The sequence below is a fragment of the Prionailurus bengalensis genome, chromosome E4, assembly GCF_016509475.1.
Source record: "Prionailurus bengalensis isolate Pbe53 chromosome E4, Fcat_Pben_1.1_paternal_pri, whole genome shotgun sequence".
NCBI classification, from domain to species: domain Eukaryota; kingdom Metazoa; phylum Chordata; class Mammalia; order Carnivora; family Felidae; genus Prionailurus; species Prionailurus bengalensis.
The window spans coordinates 40,349,975-40,370,851 of NC_057360.1; the positions used below are offsets into that span (position 1 = coordinate 40,349,975).

The following is a 20,877-nucleotide window of genomic DNA, read 5'->3' on the forward strand; positions in this document are numbered from 1 at the left end:
AAGAATTTTCAGTGACACGGGAAAATGGCTACACTATAAGGAAAAAAAAGTAAGCAACGCCATTTATGTGACTGTGTGAATGTGTACAATGACCTCAACTATAACAGGAAAAGTGCATACAGAAGCATATACTCGGGATGCCTGGGTGGCTCAGTTGGTTAAGCATCTGTGACTCTTGATTTCAGCTTAGGTCATGATCTTATGGTTCTTGAATTCAAGCCCCATGTCTGCCTCCATACTGACAGTGCAGAGCCTGCTTGGGATTCTCTCTCTTCGTCTCCCTCTCTCTCTGCTTGCATGCTCTCTCTCTCTCAAAATAAATAATAAACATTGTTTTAGAAAAAGCATACACTCAGAAAATTGACAGTGGCTAATGTCCTTAACTCATGAAACAGAACTGTTGGGTATTTTTCCCTATGTTTTGTATATTGTCTATAATAAGCCTTATCACATTATACAGGTATCCCTCCCTTTTCAAAAGTTTTCGTTATGCCACTTTGCTTTTACAAGATCTGCATTAGTTCCTGTCTTCTGTAATTGAAAGAAATCTGAAGAGGATTTTCACTTTTAAAGAAAGAGAGACAAACAAAAATAGCGGTTGGCGTTGGTTTTGCAGGGAGCACTCACAGAGGCAGCGCCCCTCCACCAGCAGCCAGAATCCCGCTCCCCGCACCCCCCTCCCCCGCCTCCTTCCCCAGGAACTACCCTCAGCACCTCAGCATCCAGCCTCAAGAGCTTTGAACTTTGTGAGCATGAGGGCTCTATCTCCACTTATTCTGTGTGTCCGATGGCAAGATGTGTCCTGAGGTATCAGAAAAGCCTAAGAGAGGTTATTTTGGGGGTCTGGGAATGCTCAAAACATTTTCCGTGTAAATTAATGGTAAGTGCTTTTTTGCTTTATGCCATTTCAGCTTACAAAATATTTCATAGGCAGACCCTACTTTCAGATAGTGGCGGAAACCCCTAATTATAAATTATTTTTTGAAGAAAGTGCATCTAGAAATAGCACCTTGATGCTTATATACCACCCCCTTTTCCTGCCTTTAAGGCAAGGTTTACCAAGACCCGAAGGAAAAATCTCCTTGACCCACTGGAACACTTAAGTCTTCAGTACTCTGAGGTCATTATTAAACGTACTCATGGTGATTTGGGATACATTATGTGTTCCAATGCAGTAAAGGACCAGGGACAGGCAGCTTATCACTAAGTAGGAAGTGCAAGCCATCTTGGGAAAACTTGGTAGGGGCAGGATGAGCAAGAAGCTCTATGTCACCCCTTGTCAATTGGGGTTCCAGGAGAAAGATTCAGCCTTTAATGCTCTAAGGCACCCATTGTATGTAATGAGTTGATTCCTTTCCTGTATATCTAGGATGGGACCCGCTATGTAACATCTTTGGGGGAACTGAGGAAATAACCACCCCATTAATTTCCTGCAGGGCTTTACTCTCTTGCAGAGCCCTGGTTGAGAGAAAGCAGATTGTCAACAAGGACCTAATCCTCGCGCTGCTCCACCTCTGTTCCAACCTCACAGTTCTAGCTTCAGTAGGGCAAGTCTGTGTTTACATGGCCTTCGAACTGGTATATCAGACCCTCTGGGTCATCGTGTCCACATATCCAGACACCGGACCTCCCAAAGCCGGGGTGGGGCGGGGGGCTCTGTGAATCCCGAGATGTCTCTCCCTGCTGTATGTGTGGGATCCAAAGAGATACGTGCTTATAGCAAGCTCTCAAGAGAAGCCAATTACTTTTTCTAGATCTAGAGGCGAAGGGGCTGAACTTCTACAGACATTCTTTTTTAAAAATTTTTTTTATTGTTTATTTTTCAGAGAGAGACAGAGAGACGGAGAGGGCACGAGTGGAGGAGGGGCAGAGAGAGAGGGAGACACAGAATCGGAAGTAGGCTCCAGGCTCTGAGCTGTCAGCACAGAGCCCAACGTGGGGCTCAAACTCATGGACCGTGAGATAATGACCTGAGCTGAAGTTGGACACTTAACCGACTGAGCCACCCAGGCACCCCTTCTCCAGACATTCTAGGGAAGAATTCAAATAATGGGAGCTACAAGCCTCAGCTGGCTGTATATAGAACAAATTATTACTATCCTCTTTAGGGTATATCTGTGGCCCCTGAGATCATGGGTGAACTTGATTGGGTCAAGCTAAAAATGTCAGCCTATAATCTCAGATCCCTGGGGAGCTGGGAAAGAGGAGAACAAGAAAAGGAAGAAAAAAATGGACAAAGTTAAAAATGAGTCCTTGAGGCTCATTCTGTCCAGAACAAACTGAAAGGGAGCTATGGCAATGACCCATCCCAACACTTCAGATCCCAGAGTGTAAACTTTTGGACTGAGTTAATTGGTTGTTTACAGAGACTGGGGGAAAGGAATCACTGCCAAATTGCCTTTCATTTGAGGATTTGGACATAAAGCCATATTTTCTTTTTTTATTTAGTTATGATAATTATTTTTTAAGTAAGCTCTATGCCCAGTGTCGGGCTTGAATTCATGACCCTGAGACCCAGAGACACATACTCTACCAACTGAGCCAGCCAGGCACCCCCAAAATCATACTTTCAAATTGTCTCAGAAGAGTGTAGATGAATTCATAATTTCTGTAGATTCAATCAAGTATGACAAGAATGGTATTTGCAAACTATTTGTCCTTTGTTTCCTCAACGTTTGTTGAGCCAGGCACTGTGCTCACTGCTGGGGTATGGAAATGACTAAGAGTCAGGCCTTAAGAGTCAGGCCTAGAGGCACCTGGCTGGCTCAGTCGGTTGACCAACCAACTCTTGATTTCAGCTCAGGTCATGATCTTATGGCTCATGGTTCATGGCATTGAGGCCCAAGTCGGCTCTGTGCTGGAGGTGTGGAGCCTGCTTGGGATTCTCTCTCACCCTGTGTCTCTCTGCCCCTATCCTACTCGCACACGCTCTCTCTCTCTCTCGCTCTCTCTCTCAAGATAAATAAACTTTAAAATAAAAAAGAGTCAGGGCTTGCTCTTAAGAAATTGGGGAAAGCACAGAAACAGACAATGCCTAAACAATGTGTTAAGCATGTACGGTATAGAAAGTGACAGAAGCTGCAGACAGATGGTGCTTTGTGAACGCAGAGGTAGAGCACACAACCCAGACTGGAGGGATTGGGGAAGTAGGAAGCTGTCACCTGAGCCGAGGCTTGAAAGCGGAATCCAGATTAGCTAGGCCCAAGGTGGGACCAGCCTCCCAGATGGAGCTGATGGTATGTGCAAGGGCATGGAAGAAGCAAGATAAAGCATGGCACCATTGGAGAACCAATGGTCCAGTGTAACTGTAGCAAAGGGTAAAAGTCAAGGAGAAGAGTATTAGTAGCTACAGAGATAGGGAGGCATTGGGTTGCCAAGGGCCTTCTAAGCCATACTACGGAGTGTGAATTTGATCATGGAAGCTATGTTGAGCAACTGAAGGCTTTTACGCAGGGGAGTGTCAAGATCATGATTTCATTTTATAATAAGACACTGGCAGCTGTGGGAAGGATGGATTGCAATGGGGCGAGAAAAGAGACTGGGAGGTCACGGCATTCTTATAGCTGATAAGTGATACGGGTGACAGCAGAAACGCAACAGAGAGGAGGGGTGGAGTCAAGAGAGGTCGAACAAGTAGAATCAATAGGATTCTGTCACCAAGGAGAGTTTGGAAACACTGAGAAGGGTTAGGGCAGGAGAATCCCCAGAGTTACGACCTAGGTGTACTTCTATTTACCCAAGTATAGAATACAGGAGGGAAAGCAGCCTTAGGGGTGGGGTGAGGTGACTATGATTAATTTATTTTTAGACGAGTTGAATCTGAGACATTTGAGGAGTCCAAGAGGCAAGTGAATGATCTAGAACTCAAAACAGAGATCTAGGCCACAGATCGAGATAGAGCGTATGGGTGGTAGCTGAATCCGTGGGGTTGGATGAGGGGAGCCACGAAGATGCCATAGGGAGGGCACGGCCCTAAGAAACAATATGGAGGCATCAGAGGAAGAGCTGCTCTCAGAGGACACAAGGAACAGCTAGAGAGAGAGAAAGCCAGGTAGGTGAGTGTGGTGTCTTGGCACCAAGGGAAGTGAGTATTTTAAGAAGGAGAGAGTGGTCAGATATTACAAAGTAAACAAACAGGGTAAGGACTAAAAAAGTGTCCCTCGGGTAAGCAACAAAGAGGCCCTCGGAGACCTTACCAAGGCTGATGTCAGTGCAGGGGCGGGTGGTGTGAGAGTTAGTGTAGATACTATTTCCTACAGCTTGGCCACGAAGGAAAGGAGAGAAGGTGGGAACTGAAGAGAAAGAGCCAGTAGGAAGGAATGTTGAAGGGGAGGGGAGAGACAGAGAGAGAGAGAGAGAGAGAGAGACTCAGAGAAAACAGATGTTTAAGGGAGCAAGGGTCCCTGAGGAGACAGAAGAGAAAAGTGGGTGGGGGCACTGGCCTGGGACAGGAAGCGGGATAGCTTTTCCAAAGGATGGGAGAGAAGGGGGCAAGCTTGAATATATGAACGCTTATACATTTTCAAGTAGCAGAAGAGGAATCTGAAGGCATTCTCACTTGATGGCTTCAAGTTTCTCCGTGAAATATGATGCTAGGTCTGCATCATAGGGTGAGAGAGCTGGTGGGACAAGAAGAGTTTATAAAGATAAGGCTAACTTTTAGAGAAAAAGAGAAAACCTGCATGTAGAGGTTTTCTGCGCAGCCTTGAGGGCCTGGCATAGGGTTTATTTATTTATTTATTTTTAAAATTTATTTTGAGAGAGAGAGAGAGGGAGAGAGAATCCCAAGCAGGCTCTGCACTGTCAGCACAGAACCCGATGCAGGGCTCAAACTCACAAACTGTGAGATCATGACCTGAGCAGAAGTCAGATGCTTAACTGACTGAGCCACTCAGGTGCCCCTGGCATAGGAGCACCAGTATGTATGGCTGTGTTGTTTTCTCCAGGTCTAATCAGCAGTGTGAGAATCAGAGTAGAGAAGCCAAATGGTCACGCTCATCCAGGCTGGGGGTGATAAAAGGTTAGAGGTGTAGGCATGAGAACTGAGCTGAATATGGAGAATGACCAAAGTAAGATATAAGCTAAACAGAAAACTAAGTAAAGCAGGAAGGGTCTGAAAATTGAGAAGTTGTCCACAGTGGGCGTCAGTGAGGCTAAGGATAGGAAGAGGCCATGAAGTGGGATCCAACTTTAAGCCACGGTCTTGGGGAAAGTCAGAGTCCTGGGGTGGAGGAATCTGACCTGGGTGTTAGTGAAGCGCAAATCTTAATAGTGTGGGTCAGGAGGACAGCAGGCAGGGCGTGGTCAAAGGCCTTGATAGCATTCTAGTTGCTCCCAAAGATGGACACCATTAGAAATGATGGTGGCCCCCACTTTATTAAATGCCTACTGTTTGCAAGTCATTATGTCACGTTATGTCTCCAAACGTTTGTACTCTTCAAATTAGGTAGGATCACCACTATTTACAGGGGAAGAAATTAAAAGTCCGCTGTGCATTTTCTATGACCCAATGATTCCACTCCTAGGACATGCCAGATTCAAATGAAGTCAAAAATGTACCCCCCAAAATGTATTAAAATGTTCACAGCAGCATTGTTTGTAATAGCCCCAAATGGTAAAACAACCCAGGTGTCCATTGATAGTGAAATAATAAGTAGATTATGGCATATTCGTACAACGGAATACTCTATGGCAGTGAGAGTGGAAAAAAATGCTGCAGACAACATGGCTGAATGTCACCAACATAAAGCTGAGTGAAAGAAGTTGAATACAAAAGAACACCTACTACATGATTATATATATTATATATAATACAAACAATATATAAAATATTTGTGTATATATATAAATAATATGAATTATTTATATGTATATATATATAATTTTTAAACAGGCAAGACTAACCTATGGAGTTGGAAGTCAGGGCAGGGGTTCCTGTGACAGGGAGGAAGGGGGTAGAGCTGGAGAGGAAGCAGAGGGTGGGTAGGGGTACTACAGTGATGGCACCGGTCTCCTTCTTGGTCACTTGGTGAGAACTCATGAAGCTCTACGTTTGTGTTTTAGATGGTTTTCTTTTTTTTTTTAAAGTTTATTTATTTTTGGAGAGAAAGAGAGAGAGAGACAGAGCATGAGTGGGGTAGGGGCAGAGAGAGAGGGAGACACAGAATCGGAAGCAGGCTCCAGGCTCTGAGCTGTCCGCACAGAGCCTGACGCAGGGCTCGAACTCATGACAGCAAGATCATGACCTGAGCCAAAGTTGGATGCTCAACCGACTGAGCCACCCAGGTGCCCCTAGATGGTTTTCTGTCTGTATTGTACTTATTTTCCTTTTTTATTTCTTTCTCTTTCTTTCTTTCTTTCTTTCTTTCCTTCTTTCTCTTTCTTTCTTTCTTTCTCTGTCTTTTTTTTTTTTTTTGGTGTTTATTCATTTTTGAGAGAAAGAAAGAGAGAGAGAGAGAGTTGGGGAGGGGCAGAGAGAGACGCGGACAGAGGATCCAAAGTGGGCTCTGCACGGATAGCTGAGAGCCCGGTGTGGGGCTCGCACTCACAAACCATGAGATCATGACCTGAGCAGAAGTCAGATGCTTAACTGACTGAGCCACACAGGTGCCCCTGTGTATTTTATATTTCAATAAAAACAATGTAGGGAAAAAAATCCATTATTGTCAAGTACAAAATGAGACACAGACAAAGCATTAAAGAATACAAATAAAAGCAAGCTGACAAATGTTAAATGCTTGTCCGAGGCCACGCAGCTGATTATCAAGCCGGGAGTGAGCCCCAGGCCCCCTGGCTTGCCTCGCAAACCCAGGGCTTGTCCCTTCACATCAGCTGTGTGCTAGGAAGGGACCTGTGTGCTCCCTCCTCCTAGGGTGGCCTTGGGGATGGAAGATCGATGCACTGGAGGTGAAAATCTACTGGATTTTCAAGCAGCTCTGGCAGCTGGCTGTTGTCTGTTGACTGTTCACACGCCAGATTTCATATCCGGAAGTGTTTTCATGTTTTCTCTACCTCACCCAGGGAGCACGGAGCATTTTTCTTGTGACCTGAAGTTCAACCTCTGACCGCTGCCACAGCCTCCTAAGTGTCTCCCCGCTACAGTCCAGCCAATGTACGGCTGCCAGGGTGGTCCTCCTGGAGGAGCACTTGCATGTGTCAACACATAACAGACCAACCCCCTCTCCCCCGGCCCCGTCTATCAACCTGCCTGCATCTGGACCTGTCTCCACTACCTTCCCTCCAGATATAAGAGGTGACCACCTGCCACTAGGGCCAACCCCTCTACTCCAGTGCAATCCATCCTGTTTTGTCTTCTTTTCCAGGGCCATTGAAGCTTCCTTCTCTACTGAACGATCCCCATTAGTATATAAACATGCTATCATCTTCCACCTTTCTAAAAAAAACCCCCTTTGATTCCACATTTACTTCCAGCTGTCACCCTACTTTTGCTTCCCATTAGAACAAAACTTAGAAAAAAATCAAAGAGATACTTGTCTGTATTCTCTATCTCCAGCCCTTACTGACCATTCTCTCTCGAGTCCACTCATCACTGCAGTGAACCCAGTCTTGTCGAGGTCCCAATGGCTTCCATCTTTCCTGTTACCGTGGTCAGTTCTCTGTTCTCATCTTATTAAACCTCTTACCAAGAAAGGATACGGTGGATGCTCTCTCCTCCTGTAAGCCCCCTGTCCATTTGCTTTCTGGAAACCACTCTAAGTTTCCTCCCACCTCTCTGTCTCCTTCATTGGCTCCTTCTCCTCTTCCAATGCCTAAATGTTGGGGCAATGGAGGGCGTGGTCACTGGGTCCTCTGCTCTTCATTCACACTGCCTCCCTATGTGATCTCTTCCAGGCTCATGGTTTTAAGTATTGTCTATATACTGATGGCTCCCAAATGTAATCTCTAGCCCCTCTGCCCCGCTCAGCTCCAGACTTGTACATGCCCAGTCAATCCAACGCTTCCTCTTTGACATCTACCAAAACTTAAGTTGTTCAGATCAGAATTCTTGATCTCCTCAAGCCACTCCTGTTGTTTCCTACTTCAGTAAATGGCACCAAATTTACCCAATAGCTCAGGCAGGACCGGGCCCCCCACTCTTCTCTTTTCCCCCAGTAAGTCAGCCAGTCCTGTCTGTGCTACCTTTGAGGTGTTTCCTAAATCTGACCACTTCTCCCCAAACCATCATTGGCCTCCTGCCTGAGCTACTGCAACACCCTTCCAGCTGGTCTCCCTTCTCCCCCAGTCTTGCCCTCATACTGTCTATTCATCACAAAGCTGGCAGAGTGATAGATCCTTTTAAAAACTTAGATCAGATCACATCTCTCCCCTGCTCAAAACCCTCCAATGACATCTCATGGCACTTGGAAGAAAAATTCAAATTCCCTCTGCTGCGCTGTAAGGCCCTCCATTATCTGAACCCTGCTTACTTCTTGGGCCTTATCTCCTTCAACCTCCCCCGCCCGCCCCTTGCTCACCCTGCTCTAGTTACACTGGCCTGACTCTTCCTCTGACATACTAAACCTGCTTCCCTACCCAGACCTTTTTGTTTGCTCTTCCCTCTGCTTGGAAAGCTTTCTCCAGACCTTCCTAATGGCTGGCTCCTTCAGTCCATTCCAGGCCCTTCTTCTATGCCACCTCTTGGACAGTATCGTCCCTGATTACCTTATAGGAGATTGTCATATACCCTTTCCTGAAAGTGCATTCTTCCTTACATGTCTGTAACATATATGTTATATGTGATGTGTATATGTTATATGTCATGTATATACTTAGGTACATGTATTCTCTGTCTCACCCATTAGAACAGAAGCTCCGTGAGGGCAAGGACCTCATCTGTCTTCTTTTCTACTCTATCCCAGTGCCTGGGAAGCACCTAATATAATAGAAACTTACTAAATAGTTGGAGAATTAATGGTCTAATGGAGTCCTCCCCGCTCCTTATAAGTCCTGACTAGAAAAAGAATGCAGAGAATGGAAATGGGTGGAGGGAACAGCAGTGAGGGAAGGAAGGGTGGAAACTCAAGTTTGGGGACCCTCACTACCAGGATTCCAACCCAGCACTCTGCTGCCTGCTTTGTATATATTACTTGCTTCAACCTCACAGCTATCCTACGACTAGGTGTTATTTCCATTTTAAAGATGGGGAAACTCCGGTAAAGTAATTTGTTTGGGTCACGTAGCCAGCAACCAGCAGGGCAGGATTTGAATCCAGGTCTAGCTGGCTTTTGACAACACTATTCTAAGCACCAGACTCAATACATTCTGTAGCCAGAGCTTCACTAGAAGTTCTGCCCCCAGGGCGGTCCACCTCTGGTGGGGGTGCGGGGTGGAAATGGTAATGCTGGCCCTGCTGGCCTGATCTGGAAGGAAGGGCTGAGGAAGTGACCCCCTGCGGAGCCCGTGGGTCTTCCCTGAGGGAAAGCAGGTGAGAGTGTGGGGGTGTGTGCAGGCTCACGGCCTTGCTGTCATCAGCAGCGCCCCGCCAACCCCGCTGGTCATTTCTGCAGCGGACCCCAGAGACAGGTGGAGCCAAATTTGTCCAAAGTGGCCTAGGCTTTTCTGAGCTCACGGAAGTTGCAGACAAGGAGAATTCACCAGTCCCGATCCCTCCCCCACTCCATCTCCCTTGATTCTGCAATGTTTCTAATCCAGCCACCCAGTGCGAGCCCTGGCGCCTGGGGCGTTAAATAAATTAGGCTCAAAGAAATCAAGGGAAGGGGGCCAGGCAGGAAGTAACTAAATAAGCCCGCCTTCTTCCTTAAGCTTTAAAAAAAAAAAAAAAAAAAAAAAAAAAAAAGTTGATTTGGCATCTACACAAGTATAAAGTCTGAAGAATTTAGGGTGGGGAGAAGTCTCTCGTGCTGTGCCAGACAATTTCAGTACCTTAGCCAATTGAATCCGCACAGTAACCCTTCAAGATTGATGCCATCTTCCCACTTGTCAGTAGAGCAATGGGGCCTCCAGAAGCTATGTTAATGAGATGGTATTAATAATGCCACTGGGTCCAGAAGGTACTCTAAAATTGATCCCCGTCTTCAGGTAACGCGCTCAGATGATGGGGGCAGAAGTGGAATCAGACCTGATCCTGTCTGGTTCCAGACACCCCTGGGCTTTCTATTCCCCACACTGCCCCCAGGGGCGAAGCGAGCCCTTTAGGGGAACTGATACTCAGAATCTAGACCCCTTCTTTCTTTGCTGCTTATGCCAAAGGAGGTCTAACAAACAAGAAAGCACAGCCCGATCTGGAAAGGCCTCTGTATTATTGCCCAGGATATTCTTGTTTATCCAACTTGGCAGGCATATGGATATCAGCTTCTCTTCCCCTGGCCCCCCCTCCCCATTCATTGTGCTTTGTTGCTATAACTGCCTGCCGTGTGTGTGTGTGTGTGTGTGTGTGTGTGTGTGTGTGTGTGGACTTTATGCATGTAGACTTTAGATCTCCAAGGACAGTGCCCTTGACCCCTCTGTGTTCTGCGGCTCTCCCAGTGCACTTCATTCGGGCGTTGTGCACCGTGGGCCCAGCTGTGCTATACTGACATTGTCTGATACGGATACTCCAGAGTCTCTTGGGGAGAAAGAGGCTGAGGGAGGGCAGCCAGGTTAGATGAAGACCTTGTCCTCACTCTGGGTGTCTGCTCAGATGTGCCTCCTCCTGCCTCACCATGGGGACCCTGAAGCCCCCAGCCTGCCAGATGCCAGCGGCAACCTCCCCTCGGTCAGTGGGACTCATACTCCTTCCCTGACCATCTCCCACTCACTATTGAGCTGTTTCATTTTTACATCTCTTCCTTGCTCCTATCTGTTCTGCCTCCCTCCTGCCACGCATCCCACCCACCTGAGCCCTTCTCCCCACCGTCCTCTGAGAAAAGGTGAGCACTGGGGGGCAGTGCTAAAGGTGGGAGCAGGCACTGGTGTTTCACTGCTTAAAATTCGTCAGATAGTCTCTGCGTACAGAAGCCAGTTTATAAAATATGAGTAAGAACAACAATTCAAACACTTTGTTGTTTGATCAACTACTTTTTCAAACTCTAGACGGAGGCCCCTTTCAAACTCCAGGGAGAGATTTTTTTAAACTTGTCCAACCCTCCCTGGGTGCCTGCTTTTGCCTCCCCAGGTCAACAGGCCCCCCTCACCTCTTCTGCCCTCTCCACCCCAGCCTCCAGGGCTATTTTGGGTGTGTACCAGTCGGGGTTAATCTCCTTAATCGTGGAGCCGTGCTGCCCAGTGCACTCCTGATAGGGCCCAGGCCTCTGCAAAGGGCAATCTGAGGGTTAGTGCCACCGGCCTCGGGCATCCCCATCCCTGTAGAGAAGCCATGGACACTGGGTCGTGAACTGGGACTGGTAGGGGAGGGGAACAGCGAGGCTGTGTGAGCCAGAGACCCAAGGGGGAGGTCAGGAGGCTCAGGCCCAGCAGCGACTGGCTAGTGGGGTGCTTCTGGTTAGCTTCTCAAGGGAGAACCTGAAAGAGCTTCCTTCACCCCCCACCCAAGTCAGCTGCCCCTGCTCCTGGCTGGGTGCAGGTGCTAATCCCCAGCCCCTGGTAACGCCAGGGAGAAGGACAGGGGAGACAGGCTGGAGATTTTCTTTCCCACTTGGGAAGGAAAGAGAACACATGAGTTGACCTGCTGGGATCAGGTTCCTGAAACCTGAGCCAAGCGCAAGGGTTTCACTGAACTGTTGGCTACACACCTGCCCAGGGGCTTTGTCTTCCACCTGGGCAGAAGGAGAGTCCCTGGAGGACTGGGGCAGAACACACGGGCTGAGAGGTCTGCCCCTTTAAAGGGAAGGAGGGAAGCCAGGGGTCAGCTCTGCCAAGCCCCACCTCCTGCTCCGAACCTTCATTCAACAGACAGAGGTTGAGGCCCCACCTTGTGCCTGGCCCTGTGTTAGCGCTCCTCCTCCAGAATCACACAAGCTGGCGAGGAAGAGATATAAGAAAACGGGATGGGGCCGGTACAGAGCGGTACTGGAGTGCTCAGATCAGACATGGTGCCTAAATTTGCCTGGCAGTCAGGGAAGGCTACCTGGAGGAAGTGGTACCTGAGACCCGAAGGGGTCACGGGGGTGGCCTGGGGAGAGGAGTATTCATGAAGGAGGGAGTAAACCAATCCCGGACAGCCCCGGAGTATTCCATCCCATGAGGGAGAAGCCATCTGAGGCCCCTTCCACAGTCTACACCCCTCCAGCACGATAGCCAGAGTATGAATCTTGGAGCTCCTCCCCCAGAGAAACCAGAGCTGAAGACCCAAACTGGGCCTGCCTTCCACTCTCAGCTTCAACAATTATCAACTGGTGGATGATCTCATTTCATCTATTCCCCGACCCACTCCCCTTGCCCACATTATTTTAAAGCCAATTCCCTCGTATCTTATCAGTTTTTCCCGTAAATATTTCAGTATCCATGTCTAAAAGGCAAGGGTTCTTTAAAAAGTGCATCCACAATACCATTATCCCACCTAAAAGGAGGTAACAAAAAATTCCTAATGCCATCCAATATCTGGGCAGGATTAACTTCCCTAATCCACACTTGGTTCTAACAGTTTGAATCCCGAATCCACACTTGGTGTTAATATTTATGTTCCTAGTCTTGGGGGCAGGGATGAACATTCTGCCAGACTAGACTAGGTGATAGCCCAGTGCTTCTACGATAACGTATGAATATGCGGTCGGTGCTCTGTAACACCTCTGCGGTGCTTCTGTATGTGTGTGTCTTGTGATCCTAATTAGATTATAAATTCTTCAGGACAGGGGCTGGCATGACTGCCTTTTTCCGTACCCTGGTGTGGCAGGGAGGAAGAAGCGTAGTCCTTAAAGCTGGGCAGGCTACTTGTTGCTTATGTGAACGCAGGGCGGTTATTCAACCTCTCTGAGCCTCAATTTTTCTGCTCTGTACAATGGGAATAAAAAGACCTATCTCCCAAGAAGTGGGAAGTTTAAATAAAAGAAAGGGTGAATATGCTTAGCATGTAGAAGTTTCTCAGTAAATGCTCATTTTGCTGTGCTTTCTTGAGTCAAGCGAAACAGGCTCACAGTTACTCTTTGTTTTAACTAACTTCCAGTGCCTTACAGGGAGCAAAGGCCACTCTCAGTGAGAGCCACAGCCAGTCCAGCAGCCGGGAGCCCCACCTGGAGCTGCCCTGTGTTTGTGATATCAAAGGCCCCCCCAGCCTGAGCATCCAAGGTATGTTTGTTTATTGTCTACTCTGGCCACTAGTTAAACAGACACACTTGGCTTGCTCAGCCCTCCAGGAACTAAAGGAGGGAGGAGCTGGGCAGGGGTAGAAATTAATGAATTAATAACTTCATAGCGCCATTTATTGAGCATTTATTACACGCCAAGCTCTGTGCTAAGTGCTTTACATTATTATCCTTTCCCTTTTCACAACAGTCCTATGGGCTGGATATTTTGTAGCTGAGGGAAGTGAGACAGGTTCTGTCACTTGTAAGTTACTTAGTTGTACAGACAGGAAGAGAGGCTGCTACTCAAACCAGGCTTTTCTGGCACTTAAATCCAAGTTCTTAATCACACACTCACTAGCTTCCTAATGGTGCCAAAGAAGCCACTTTTTTATTTTTTTTAATTTTTTAAATTATTTATTTATTTATTTATTTTAACGTTTATTTTTTAGACAGAGAGAGACAAAGCATGAACAGGGGAGGGGCAGAGAGAGAGGGAGACACAGAATCTGAAACAGGCTCCAGGCTCTGAGCTGTCAGCACAGAGCCCAACGCGGGGCTCGATCTCACGGACCATGAGATCATGACCTGAGCCGAAGTCGGACGCTCAACCGACCAAGCCACCCAGGCGCCCCAAGAAGCCACTTTTTTAAAGCTTATTTACTTATTTTGAGAGGGAGAGAGAGCACGAGTGGGGGAGAGGGGCAGAGAGAGGGAGACAGAGAATCCCAAGCAGTCTCGTCAGCACAGAGCCTGACACGGGCCTCGATCTCACAAACCATGAGATTATGACCTGAGCTGAAATCAAGAGTTGGATGTTTAACCCACTGAGCCACCCAGGCGCCCCTAAAAGAAGCCACTTTTTCATCCAGATTTACAGAGATGACTTATGCCCATGGCTCGGGATGTACCCTGAACTCCAGCCAGCCACTCTGCCAACATATGCCCTTGGACTGGATGAGGAAGAGTGAGGACAGCCTATCCCTACAAGGGAAAAATGACCCTGAAGTCAGCTCATACCATCTCACGTACACCTGTGTGAGTGTGTCTGCACACCACACACACGCACGCACGCCACCCTCTGTTTCCTGACTGGGGCTCTGCCTGCAGAAACAAGTGTGCCCCTGGCAGGGGTAAGGGAGGTAGGGCTGGGGAAGAGAAGCGTGCCATGGTTTCAGTTGGCTGAGGAAGAAGGCTTTTGAGAATGAAATTTCCCAGAGTATAAGAGTCCCTCACACTCTCCCTAGCCTAAACATCTTGCTTTGGGATTAAGAGTGTTCTGCATTTGACTTCAGCCTCAGGAGTATCTTTCTGCATCCCAGAAGCCACTGGGCACAGAGCCTGGAGACTAGGAGCAGGGGAGAGAAGGGTTGGGGGTCCACGTGGGGGATTTACAGAGGTGCCAAAGCCTGGGGCGCACTGCCTGGCTTTCCCTACATGTCCTGATAGGCGTCTTGAGGTACCAGGCCCTCACAGGGAGTCCCCTCCATCCTTTCCTTGTTTTCCATAAGCATTCTAGTGTCTGTTCATCATCAACCGAGTGGTATCCGAGGCTATCACCTTGCCCACGCAGTAGTGAATTTCTGAGCCTTCTGACTCCCTCACTCCCAACTTCTTGGTGAAGGCTTAAACACGGGCCCGGCGAGGTAGAGATAGAGGCAGAGGTCCAGCTCCCCTACCTCACACTCCCTCATCCCTCCCACCCCCATCCCTTCACTCAAGGAGCCAGGGCTGTGCCCACAAACGTGCTCTGCGACTAGCGTCCGGCACAATCTCCTACCCAGCCAGACATGGTACAGAAGTTCCAGGAGATAATACTGCCTTTCTCGTTTCCTGTGCGAGAATGAACACGGCGTTTGAGGCTCTGGGCCTTGGTTTCCACAGACGTAAAACAGCGCACGAGAATTGAGATTGAACTTTTTCATGCGAGAATCCGCAAGTCACAGACAAGGTACCAGAGACGTGGCCAGTAGGTACTGAGTAGAAGAGAATGGGCGCAGAGACAGGGCCGTTTCCCCACCAGACACTCTCTGCCGCGGCCGGGGGTTCTACAGAGCCACGCTCAGGTGGAGGCCAGTCTAGTTTGTCCCCAGAAAACTCACATATGAACACATGGTGAAAAAAGAACTCTCCACGCCAACCCAGGAAAAGAGGAAGCAGGTTTTGCTTAAGCCCGTCCTGGGTGTGGGCAGATGCTTCCCCACTGTCCCCTCCTCATGGCAAAACCCTGCTGGGAAATATCCTTGTCCTCCCCCAAAGGGGCCTGTCTGGTTGTAAAAGGGCTTACTACCAAAAGGAGGGGACCCCCCCTCCTCCAAGATGCCCCTCTAGGAAGTGCAAACCCCAACTCCCCTGGGAGTGAAACGGAAGCCATCAGGTTAAGATGCATTTCCCACTTCACAGACCCCACCCTCACCCCTGTCTCCCATCGCCGTGGGAAGCCCATCTGCCCCTGCCTCCTCAAATGGTCCACGTGCCACGAGTCGCCCAGAGGGCTTAAAAACCAGCAGTTCTGCAAGGAGGGCCTGACTTGCTTTCCTGGGGTGGCTGCCAAGAGACCGTGAGCATCAGTCTATCCTCTGCCCATCCTCACAATGGAAGAAATGAATGTAAGGAAAAAAATGTGCTCGGGGACAAAGAGGGTGTCATCTCGACAATGGACGCTTCAAGAACTTTCTCCAGCTCCCATTCTCCTAGTGGCCCTATCTGCTGTTGTGGGATGGTGAGTTCTGCTAACACGGCCAATTTGTGCTTTAAACCGAAACGAGGGGTAAGAGGTTCACGGCTGCCAGTTCAGCGGATGGTAATTGGTTCCGAAGCATCACATCTTTGGCCAACAAGACCTTCTGCTCTAAGGAGAGAAGCATCCGAGGCGCGAGTTAGGGTCTCCCGCCCCTCCCCTCCCCGCCCTCCCCCCTTTCCTCTAGCATATGGTTCACTCACATCCACGGACATCTCCCTCTGAATAAGTTTCTTGGTCTCCTTTTCACAGAAGCTGAGCATGGCCTCCCGGTTGTACATGCCCGTGGACCGCTTCTCCGTCTGATTTCTCTGCCGCAGCCCCACGGGGGTGCTCCCGTCCGGGTCCGCCACGTCCAGCTCCTTCTCCAGCTCCTCCATCTCCTCGGGAGACAGGGTGGACAGCAGGCTGTCGATGTCGGGGTCTTCACTCACCTGCCGGCGATACTTGGCTACCTTAGACATCCTGGCAAGGTGCGCTGGGACTCTTGCAGGGGCTGCTGGAGTCCTGGTGGGCGACGAGGGGGAGGCGCGGAGCTGAACTAGACGGAGCAGAGTGGGCTTGAGAGCAGACTCCCAGCTGGTCGAGGACGCGGTGGCTCCTCCGCCCTGCCCTGCGGTGCCACAGGTGCCGAAGCGTTAACTGCAAGCTAGCTCCGAGCCAAGGGCTAGTGGTCTAACCAGCGGCCAATGAGACTTGACAACGGCCTGGCCCCGAAAGGGGAAGCCAATCCCCACACAGGGGGGGCGGGCCTGCCTCGCTGTCAGAGCTGTTTGAAACTTGAGGACATTCCAGGGAATCTTGGAGCTCTGTGTGACCAAATTTAGTACAGAGCATTTAGCCTTTTAAAGACAAGGGGGCCACGCAATGAGAAAAAGATACAAAAATGCAGAGCCTGGCAGAAGCTGATCAGAGCCACGGGAGGGCCAGAAAAGCAGGGATGGGGCCATGGGGGTTCAGAACAGGCCAGCCCCAGGCACGTCCTGTTCAAGCACATATCTGACTTCTCCACCCGGGGTGGGTGTTGCCGTTGTTGGTACGTGGTCCACTGACTCCTTTCTACTGTATTTGGTAATGTGCTGGGGGACTTCCAGTAGTTTACAGCCCCAGGAAAGATACGTGATTCCAGATCATCTGAACTACCTGCCCACCCGTTCTCTCTGGGAAGGAGAACCCTAGTGCTGAGCATCAGAGGCCCCAGCCACTTCTTGAGAGACAGAGAGAGAGGGAGAGAGAATAAATCTTCACTGTGTACGCAAACTGAAAACTTGCAGGCTGTTTGGGGAAGACAGTGGGACCGCAGAAGTCAGGAAACTCTTGAAGGACCGTCAATTTCCATGAAGTGCCATGGCTCTTAGCGAGAGGGTTCAGACCTCCCTCACTTCTCATCTGCTTCCTCCGCTGCTGGGGCATCTGTAGACAGATCTCCTTTGGGAGCACCGGCAGGTTGCCACTCCACGTATAAATCCAGAGCACGACCGAGTGTGTCTTCGGGGAAATATAATTCTGGGCTGTTGGGAGGGATACTATGGCAGCAAGTCTGGCATGTTTCGTAAAAGGGCTTTCCACTGCTCATCCATCATGCTGCCTGCACAAGTCACAGAGACACTCAATCTCCTGCCCCCCTCCCTCCTGCCACAAAATCCCTTCTAGAAGCCCTGGTGTAACCCATCAGGGTAGATGCTTCGATCTTTCCTGGCGTCTTTCCATCCTAAGCCAGAGAGAGACCGTCACCTGATCAGCATCTGCTGAGTCCAGGGATCGTCTGGGACAAAAACTTGGCCCTGGCATTTAACGTCCACTAGTCTGGCTTTAGGTTAAGGCTGAGCAGCAGGGGATGGCGCTGACTGGCGGGACTGGAGTGCAGAGGTGAGGCAGGGAGACCTGAGAGGAAGGGTGGAAGAAAGGCTTAGAGAATCCTGGGGGTTGTCATTTTTAGGAGGCAGTAGTCAGTCTGTCGGTGAGCCAGTAAGCATGTATTTATCGAGTGCTTACTATGTGTCAGGCATGGTTCTAAGGGCAAGGCATGTAACTAAAGATAGAAAATCAGGGGCGCCTGGCTGGCTCAGTGGGTGGAGCACCTGACTCTTGGTCTCAGGGTTGTGAGTTCAAGGCCCATGTTGGGTGTGGAGCCTAACTTTAAAAAAAAAAAAAAAAGAAGAAGAAGAAAGAAAATAAAAAAGAAACTCAGTGTGGGCCCTGCCTTCTTATAGCTTACTTTCTATCAGTGAAGAGAATTAATAAGGAAATAATTTCAAGTAATTCATTAAACAATTAAAAGCCTACAAAATGCCTCAAAAGAGAAGTACAGGGGCCATAAGGAAACGCCACAGAGGAGGTCGCAGAGCAGGATGGCTTCATCATTCAAGCTTGGGCTCTCCAGGCCAAAGGACCGTGCATGTTAGGTCCTGGAGTTGCTACTTACTGGTCAAGTGACTGAGGGTCAGCTTCATCATCTGCAAAATAAGGACAACATTGTAAGACCGTTGCGAACACCGGATCCAAACATACACATAGAACAGGTGTTATATTGATATATAGTAAATGCATAGTAATCATTAGCAGTTATTACAACTGTTACATAGTCATTTACAATTATTTATTTACTTGCTTCCTGGGTTCTTTTCTCCCCATCCCACCTCTTCTCTTATCTTTTTCTTTCTTTCCTCAGCAGTAACCACTCTCAGAGTGCGTGCGTGTGCGCACGCGTGCGCGCGCGCGCACACACACACACACACACCCCTTCTCATCTGGTCCTCATTCATTCATTCATTCAAGCATTATTCAGATACTGCTATGTATAGATAGCATGTCAGGCACTACAGGGTAAGAGATACAAAATTAATTACAACATGGTTATTCTCTTTAAAATGTATGATTTATAGGGCAAAAACCAATCATACTGTAAGGCAAAGTGAAGCAAGACAGGTGGAAGCAGTTGTTAAGAACCCAACAGAAGCTGCAGCAATTTTGCAGGGAGAAGTCAGGGGGGCATCCCAGAGGGCATAACAAAGGACTTGAGCTAGCCTGAGGTGGGCTTTCCTTTGATATGCTCATGGAAAGGACACTTCCTGCACCTGCCAACCCCCAACCCACCCCTACTCCTGTCTCGCCTTGGGTCACTCAGTCTTCACTCTCACTCTTGCCCAGCAGGGGCTTTCTAGAAGAGGCATCGTCTTCTGGGATCCCTGGCTCTGGAGCCACCTTGGCCAACCTCTAGTCTCCCAGGCCCCAGTTCACTAAAAGCAGCTCTCTTTCCAGCCTCCAACGATTCTTCTTTCTTAGGCTTTTGGCCAATAATGTTCACTTCTCCCAAAGAGCAGCCAGGGCCTGAATCAAAAACCACCTTCAGCCCCAGGGGTAGCCTTTGTACCATCTGGTTTCGGTGACCTTCCCTCTGGGTCCAGTGGTCTCTGCTTGAGGAACACACTCAAAAAACAGATCCACAGCTTCCAAAATTTAAGTCAGGACTCGTGGCCTCCTAACCAAAGTTTCTGCACATAAACCCCTGCACCTTCTCTGCCTCGGGTCCCACAATTCCAAACAGCTGGCTCTTCTGATATGATCCGGTCTGAGATTTTTTGCTCCCTAGAGTCCCAGGGACTGTGGGCTCACAGACTCTGAAAACCTTCCCTTGAAAAGTATCACAGAGGGATCTGGAAGAGTTGGGAACCCAGAGCCCAGGAGTCCAGTCTCCTCCAGCGCCTGCAGTGAAGGACCACTGCCCACTTACTCTGTAGGGGGCAAGATTATCCAAGCTCAGAATCCACTTCCACCTGAAACAAACACACCTTGAGTGTCATGGGATTCTGACACAGCCTACTCCCCAGAGAAACATTTGCTGTTATGCTAGAACCGGGGGGAGAGAAAGGAAGAAAGAGAGACCTTAAGCTCTAGCCAAATATGTGGTGGTGGTGGGAATAGGGAACCAGAACCAATTTAACTAATGCTTAGGGTGGTTCTTTAACTAGACTGGATGACCCCACTAAAGTCACATTTTCAGGAACATACAGTGACAGGCAGTATAGTATAGCAGATAAGACCACAGGCTCTGGAGTCAAATGACCTGGGCTCAGATCTAAGATGTGTGACCTTGAGTAAGTTTTTAACCTCTCTCAGCCTTAGATGGAAAACGAGGACATTAAAAGTACCCACCTAAAGAAAAAAAAGTAGCTACTGCAGAGGGTTATGGAATTATTAAGTAGATTAAATAAGATAACGCACGGGGCACCTGGGTGGCTCAGTTGGTTGGGCATCTGACTTCGGCTCAGGTCATGATCTCACTGCTCGTAGGTTTGAACCCTACGTTGGGCTCTGTGCTGACAGCCTGGAGCCTGCTTCGGATTCTGTCTCCATCTCTCTCTCTCTCTCTCAAATATAAAATAAAAAAAAATTTTTTTTAGAAGATAATGTACTCTAAGGGCATAACATAGCATCAGACACATTGTCTGCACTAAGTATATTGTGAGTCAATATATAATCACATTGGTTCTCTTCTCTGGTGGGGGAAGCTGGAAGTTTCTCTAAAGCAGCAGATTTTGTCTCTAGAAGCAGGCCACTGGCCTGTCCCGGCACTCCTGAGGTGAGTGGTAGTGGGTAGAGGGGAGCTCTGAGACCGCACAGGCCAGACTAATGTCTTCCTGGAAGGTGAGCAAGGGGGAGCAAAAGGGGCAGAAAGAGAAAAAGACTGCCTCCCCCACCCTCGCCCTGACTAAAACCTCTCTGCCCACTAAAGAGGAGCCAGTCACAGACAGCAATCCCAAACCCGAGAGTCAGCTGTGGTGCAAGCCTCACTTGTCCATGCCGATTTGAGTTTCCCAGTGACTGGATCGGGCAGGGCTAGGGGGTTTGGAGACATGGCCTGTCTCCCCTGGGCAGACCAAACTCTTTAGGACTGCCACAGCCTCTGGCTCAGTGGAGCTCGACCTATGTAGGTCCAGGAACCTTGAAGGTAGTGAG

General features: G+C 48.9%; 1 protein-coding gene and 1 long non-coding RNA gene across 2 annotated transcripts in view; one reads left to right on the top strand and one right to left on the bottom strand.

Annotated features, from left to right (window-relative positions):
* Positions 1–16,382, bottom strand: part of LMOD1 (leiomodin 1) — a 41,656-nt gene extending 25,274 nt beyond the window's left edge. The window contains exon 1 of the mRNA XM_043568741.1: positions 16,122–16,382. Within this exon, the coding sequence (XP_043424676.1) occupies positions 16,122–16,382 (261 nt within the window). The remainder of the gene's footprint in view (positions 1–16,121) is intronic.
* LOC122476260 lies at positions 13,064–17,414 on the top strand. Its single transcript, XR_006295429.1, has 2 exons — positions 13,064–13,182; positions 16,171–17,414. It is a non-coding gene; the product is annotated as an uncharacterized LOC122476260 (long non-coding RNA).
* Positions 17,415–20,877: the final 3,463 nt, after the last annotated feature.